This window comes from Notolepis coatsorum (assembly GCF_963971535.1).
Source record: "Notolepis coatsorum genome assembly, chromosome: 5".
Lineage (NCBI taxonomy): Eukaryota > Metazoa > Chordata > Actinopteri > Aulopiformes > Paralepididae > Notolepis > Notolepis coatsorum.
In genome coordinates this window covers 9341425-9348924 of record NC_140169.1, presented here as the reverse complement: position 1 = coordinate 9348924, position 7500 = coordinate 9341425, and the positions used below count along the sequence as shown (strand labels likewise).

Genomic DNA, 7500 nt, shown 5'->3' with positions numbered 1-7500 from the left:
AACGAAAAATCTACTTATTTCAACGAACATTTCAAACTAAATAACAGATTATGCACATAAAACGCTGAAAACAACCGAAGCAACAATAGTATTTTAATGAGGCTATTATTATTATCATTATTATTTTGCAACAAGTTAGCCCTCTCATAAATAGCACATATAAATGAATAACTAACTTGAACTAACTTAATAGGATTGAAGTGATATTTGGCTTAAAAAATCGGTCGCCTGGCAAAAAAAAAAGAAAAAAAAGCCAGACGATGTGCATTGGGCCGCGGCTCTCTGATGCCTTATTTTCTGGGTCCTGGCCTGAAAAGTTTGGGAACCCCTGCTCTAGAGAGGCCGAGGCAGAGAAGGCTGACACGATTGGCAGACGTCATGAAAGGTGCGGGGGAACACTCGCAGGCAGACGGGGTCAAGCCCGGCCTAACCCGAGAGTCGACTCCGCTACCAACACACCTGGAAACCAACCACCACCCTATGTTTAGTTTAACAGGAGGCGGTTGTTCCTATACCCCCCCCAAGAAAAAAACTCAGAAAACACAACTGCGGCTATACACCGGCTATACAGCAGTACAAGTGTGTCAGTTCTCAAGAAGGGGTTAACCCAGGCCAACGGGTCGACGAGAACGAGTCCGGACCTGGGCCCGGCGGACCGGGACGTACACAGGGATGCCAGAGGGGTACAAAGAACCACCTCGACAGCCCCCTCCCAGGCCCGCCAAGCAGGAGAAGAGAGGGGCGAAAAAATAATCTAGAAGGACCAGGCTCCTTTAGCACAGTGCAAGGTACAACACAATATGGACCAAGCAACAGTGAAGGATAATACGCAGTGATATAACCACGAACACCTCCATAACATCAACCCCTGCAACGCCCGGGCCAACCCGGCATTTTCCCCCCGAAAAAGCACAAGTCCTTCAGGGTACCAGAACAGCAGATCTGCGCCCCGGCGGACAACGGGTTAACTGACCTGGTCCGGCGCGACCAGAACCAGTCCCATGTCCTAAGACGGGGGTAGGTACGCGTGTCGATCTAAAACATCACAGAGGGCGCCACCAAGACGGTCAGAACATAAAAGCACCGCGCCCGGTGGCCCACCCCAAGGGCGTGAGACCCCTCCGCCAATGCTTTGATCTATTCCGTTATCTCCCCCCAGAGATGAACGGATTCGTTCGGTACACACTACAGCCGTTCGGTACGGTATGGTACACACTCGCTACGGATACGTGTACCTTTACACCCCTAGAGCGTACGGTCTTATTATTAATTTCACAAAGAAACTTGCAAGGAATAATATGTACATTGGGGAACAAGTGCTGAACCTTAACCAGTGCTATCTGTCTGACTGCTTCTAGTTTCATGATGAGTGTCAGGGGCGATGCATTAATTAAATCTAAACTGGTGGAATAATCGGAGATAATTTCATCGACTTGCTGTTTCCATTCACCTGCCACATTAAACTTATGACCCAGATAAGTTATGTCTCATGATGACGTGTATAGACTCTCAGTGGCTTGTTATTAATTGTAAACATGGGAATGATGTCTGATTTGGCCTGATACCTGATCTTTGACCTCTAATCCAGATTCCAGACCACTCCAAGAAGGAGTCGGTTCTGGAGAGCATGGTGTTATGACATCCTCCTGACTGGAGGCTATTACTACATCATCTGCATAACCCTGAACGGAGTTAGGGGAAATTACATTTTGGGGAGCACATCTACAAAGCCACTTATTTATGTTAGCCATGATGTCACAATGAGACTGTTATGAGTCTTCTAGCCATGATTGATGTCACAATGACTGTCATGAGTCCACTATACATGATGTCACAATGAGACTGTTATGAGTCCACTAGCCATGATGTCACAATGAGACTGTTATGTGGCTACTAGCCATGATGTCACAATGAGACTGTTATGAGTCTTCTAGCCATGATTGATGTCACAATGACTGTCATGAGTCCACTAGCCATGATGTCACAATGACTGTCATGAGTCCACTAGCCATGATGTCACAATGAGACTGTTGAGTCCACTAGCCATTGTGATCAGTTAAAGACCATGCTTGTTTCATACTTTGATCGCTGTTCCCATTATATTAGTTATATGTGTATTTATGACAGAACAGCAGGAAGTGATTGATGTTGTGTTGCCAGGTGACCGTGTCGGTGCTGTGGAATACCGTCACGCCCCCTCCGGTGCCGGTGTGGGTGGTGGCACTCGCCGTACTGGCAGGACTCCTGCTTTTGGCCCTGCTCATCTTCATCATGTACAAGGTGAGGAAGACACTGATACACATAGACACATGCTGATATACACACACACTGATACACATAGACACACACTGATACACACACACACACACATTGATATACATACACTGATATACATACACATGCTAATATACACACACACAGATACACAAACATCTTGTGTTATTATATTATTGTTATTATTATTAGTATATTATTATTATTGTTGTTATTATATACTCAGCAATATGTCACTTACTCTTCTCCTTACTTTTCTTCTTCATTCTTTCTGCTCCTTCCCCTATCTCTCCTCTCCTCTCCCCCATCTCTCCTCTCCCCCATCTCTCCTCTCCTCTCTCCATCTCTCCTCTCCTCTCTCCATCTCTCCTCTCCTCTCCCCCATCTCTCCTCTCCTCTCCCCCCATCTCTCCTCTCCTTTCCCCATCTCTCCTATCTCTCCTCTCCTCTCCCCATCTCTCCTATCTCTCCTCTCCCCATCTCTCCTATCTCTCCTCTCCTCTCCCCATCTCTCCTATCTCTCCTCTCCCCATCTCTCCTATCTCTCCTCCCCCCATCTCTCCTCTCCTTTCCCCATCTCTCCTATCTCTCCTCTCCTCTCCCCCATCTCTCCTCTCTCCATCTCTCCTCTCCCCCATCTCTCCTCTCCTCTCTCCATCTCTCCTCTCCTCTCTCCATCTCTCCTCTCCTCTCCCCCATCTCTCCTCTCCTCTCCCCCCATCTCTCCTCTCCTTTCCCCATCTCTCCTATCTCTCCTCTCCTCTCCCCATCTCTCCTATCTCTCCTCTCCCCATCTCTCCTATCTCTCCTCTCTCCATCTCTCCTCTCCCCATCTCTTCTCTTCTCTCTCCTCTCCTCCCCTCCTCCTCCTCCTCCACTAGTTGGGTTTCTTCAAGCGGGTGCGCCCCCCCCAGGAGGACTGCACAGAGAAGGAGCAGCTGCAGCCAGAGGAGAACGGCAACACTGACACCTAGTGGCCGGCCGGGGGAACAGCAGGGGCCTTCACCAACATGAATGCCACTGTATGTTCTAGAGATGGTGTGTGGAGGCGGGTCTTCACTAAATGTATCACAGTGGAAGAAAATGTTACAATCAGCCAACCAATCCAGTCAGTCAATCAATCAATCCATTTGTATTTATAAAATGCAATGTCCTTTACTGGCACACTATGTTTTTCACTTCCTTTGCTCTGCTGTCTGTACTTCCTGTTTACCAGGAAGGGATAGAGGCCTTACATGGAATGTTTGTGTAGTTCTTTCTTCCAACATGGCTACCTGTAACCATTGGTAACCACTTTCGAAAGAAAATGCCTAATTTCTGTGCAGTGTTAGAGCAGGTAAAACACTGAAAAAGCACAATGTTACTGTTCCACTGAGACTCGTTTACAAGTCAAAATTATAAGATTTTTGTTGATATATTTCTAATAGCAATTAGGGGTGTAACAATGCATCGATTAATCAAAATGCATCGATTCTAATGTGGTAGAATCGATGCATCGATTTGAATATGTTAGAATCGGTTATAATAAAAAGTAATCGGAGAAAAAAAAACAAAAAAAATATTTATTTTTTATTTTAATGTTTTTTTTTTGTGTATTGTTTTTATTGACCTATAGTCCATTCATGCTCAGTGAATCAGTTACCCCAGCCACATTTGTGTATTCAACATTTTTTGGGGAATTAACTGATAGAAAATTAATAGAAAATGTATCGAATCGAATCGTGGTCAAATGAAGAGATTTCATGATGCATTGAATCGTTGCCTGAATAATCGTAATCGAATCGAATCATTGTGAGGTTGCATCGTTACACCCCTAATAGCAATACATGACAACCATTGCTTTGCACATAGCAGCTGTTTCTCCCGACATGGAGGACAAAGGGGCACCTAAACATTCTGTGAAAGGTCTCTATTCAAAGTTTGTGGATTTTCTTACCCCGCCTGACAACTGTGATATATTCATATGAAAATACTACACACATTATCTTTAAATACCTTTAAATGATGGTACTTTTCTTTTATTTCTTTATTATAACCCGTGTTGCCTAGAGCTCGTCCCTGGGTCAGTCCTCAACCATGCAGAATGGAGTAGGGCTGATGGAACGACCCCTAGGGAGGATGTATACTTGTTCACTCCACACTTTCAGCCATGGCTTGACAGATATTCCACGTTTATGACTTTCTTTAATAATTGTATTTTTTATAAATGCCCCACACCACAACATAACATTACCACAACATAACCACATATGTTAAACGTTGTGTGACGCCTACATTTCTGTCAAGCAATGGTTGTCAAAAGGTCCAATTTATTAGTGAAGCACTGTAACAAAACAAGTTCATCACAAATGTTTTTATTTACAAAGAGGAACAAAGGAATCATTATTGGAAAAAAACCCAAACAAGTGTTGGTTTCTCCATGTAATGCTGTGACCCTGACCCGTTACCCTAAAACAAGCATGGTTACAGTACGAGGCAGCAGAAGACCTGGATGCAGCAGTAATGTACAGTAATGTTAATGTTATTCTGGGAGGTAGAGGAGGAGGAGCAGCACCATGTAGCCATGATAGAAGTCCTCTTTATATACATTCACTGTTGCCCCCAAGAGTAGAACTAATGCAGGATAGAGGCCTTCTACTATGGCTACTACTGTAGTACGAATGCAGGATAGAGGCCTTCTACCATGGCTACTACTGTAGTACGTATGCAGGATAGAGGACTTCTACCATGGCTACTACTGTAGTACTAATGCAGGATAGAGGCCTTCTACTATGGCTACTACTGTAGTACGAATGCAGGATAGAGGCCTTCTACCATGTCTACTACTGTAGTACTAATGCAGGATAGAGGCCTTCTACCATGGCTACTACTGTAGTACTAATGCAGGATAGAGGCCTTCTACCATGGCTACTACTGTAGTACGAATGCAGGATAGAGGCCTTCTACCATGGCTACCACTGTAGTACTAATGCAGGATAGAGGACTTCTACCATGGCTACTACTGTAGTACTAATGCAGGATAGAGGCCTACCATGGTTACTACTGTAGTACTAATGCAGGATAGAGGCCTTCTACCATGGCTACCACTGTAGTACTAATGCAGGATAGAGGCCTTCTACCATGGCTACCACTGTAGTACTAATGCAGGATAGAGGACTTCTACCATGGCTACTACTGTAGTACTAATTCAGGATCGATGCAGGATGGACTGTTACCATGGCTACCACTGTTGCCAGCTTAAATTCTTCTTTTTTTGTTGATAAAAGATGAAAGGTTAAGCTTTACTATGTTTATGATTTGGGATTTTATGATATGGAATGGATATGGAGTACTTTAATAATATATATTTTCAGTACTTCTGAATTTATGCTGTGTCGGGAGATATAAACATTTGAGGTTTTGTTTGTAGAATATGTTGCATAATGTCACTGGTTCTCACTGGGAGTGGAGTAGAGGGTGTTGTAGGATGTTGATTGCTACTTTATTTACTGTTATAAAATGTGTCATGAAATAGTGATGAACGTGAATAGAAATATGCAGAGGATATCAGTAGTGGGTCCAAACCATTTCATAGATTTAGTTAGGCGTGTGAATTTGTGTATGTGTATAAACTATGGTATAAAAGGTATGGTTGATACTTCATACCATCTGTCTTTGAGTTACTGCACTTAAAAAAATATATATATATATTAAAATCACAACACCCCCTTCTCAAATCAACCCAAGTCTAAAATACACAGACCATCCACTTCTTAATGTATATCCCATCACAAATAGTATTTTCCCAGACATTTCAAAGTCCTGCTTTGACTAGCGACTTGGCTAATACCTGACCCTGCCTGGAAGGACTAGTTAACCTAACTAATACCTGACCATGTGAGGAAGGACTAGTTAACCTAACTAATACCTGACTGTGTGGAAGAACTAGTTAACCTAACTAATACCTGACCTTTGAAACCACCTTGTTTTAAGACTGGCTGTGGGGTTTTATTTGTGTATGTGCTGTAAATATGCAGTAATGTGTAATTTTTAGGCCTTTGGTATGAATTTACCCATATTGGGTTTTTACCATCTGGAGTTGATGTTTAAAATGTTTAAAAGTTGATAGCAATCAAATAAATTAAATACAAGATAACAATTAATTAAATAATACCACAGGAGCTCATTATTAATAACTACATTATACTAACCTTCCTTTTCTTTTCCATCACACTTTGTATCGTCTGTCTATTATCTTACCTTGGTTTTCACTCGAGGTCATTGCTTGCTTTTTGCGGGCAGACAATATGTGTCCCTCTTAATAAGCATTCAGTTTAATTAATTTAACAAGTAATTAATTTATTCACTTAATTAATTGAGATGCAGAATGTCGTGTTAGATGTAACTCCAACAACACTCCCATGCCAAAAGTATTTACATACTTACTCCCTGAATGACTGAACTCACCCCAGCCGTGCGCCCTAGTCTTCCTGGGCTCGTTATAATGTCATAATGACGTGACCGCCTGAGAGCTCTATTGTGTCTGGGAGTTTTTTGTTCTTATAAGTCTATACTTTTATTAAGATGATTTTTTCTAAGTTATGCTACCACCTTCTCTGCTCACACTGTCTATCTTTTTACACTGACAGAAAATATTGGCTATTTTGTGATGTATGTATTCTTTCACCTTGAGATTAAATAAGATATTTCCTTGAAAATTAAATAAACTGATAGATTTGTTCACATTTTCCGTTGTCTTCTTGCTGTTAATCTTGTTCACTCAACTGTCTGGTCTAGCAGTGAGAGACGGTTACATCACACCCGACAATACCTGCAATACAGTCTGATCAGATACATTTTGTGTCTGATTAAACCTACAGTACATAGTCTGATCAGATCAACTTAGTGTTTGATTACACCTACAGTACAAGTCTGATCAGATAAACGTAGTGTCTGGTTACACCTACAGTACAAGCACACAGACAGAGTGTGGGACAGAGCACACAGTCATCCCTGGTCAAGAGAGATGTCCATGATTTTTTTCTTCTGCTGACTTATGAACAATCTGCAGTGTAAGGTTCACATAATTAAAACAAAATTATCAAAATTACCCTGCCCTGCCATTGGCTGTGGAAGTGGGTAGATTCCAAGGTAAACCTGAGGAGTAGCAGTTGTGTGATCTGGGAGTGGTGGAGGATGAATATCATTTTGTTTTTATTGCCCTTTGTACACTGCTTTGAGGGCTTT

The 7500-nt window shown here is 42.4% G+C and overlaps 1 protein-coding gene across 1 annotated transcript in view; it reads left to right on the top strand.

Annotated features, from left to right (window-relative positions):
* Nucleotides 1-6994, top strand: part of LOC311227946 (integrin alpha-V-like) — a 142736-nt gene extending 135742 nt beyond the window's left edge. Inside the window, 2 exon segments of the mRNA XM_084313819.1 lie at nt 2161-2280; nt 3156-6994. Coding sequence (XP_084169945.1) covers nt 2161-2280; nt 3156-3248 — 213 coding nt within the window. The 3' untranslated portion in view covers nt 3249-6994.
* Nucleotides 6995-7500: the final 506 nt, after the last annotated feature.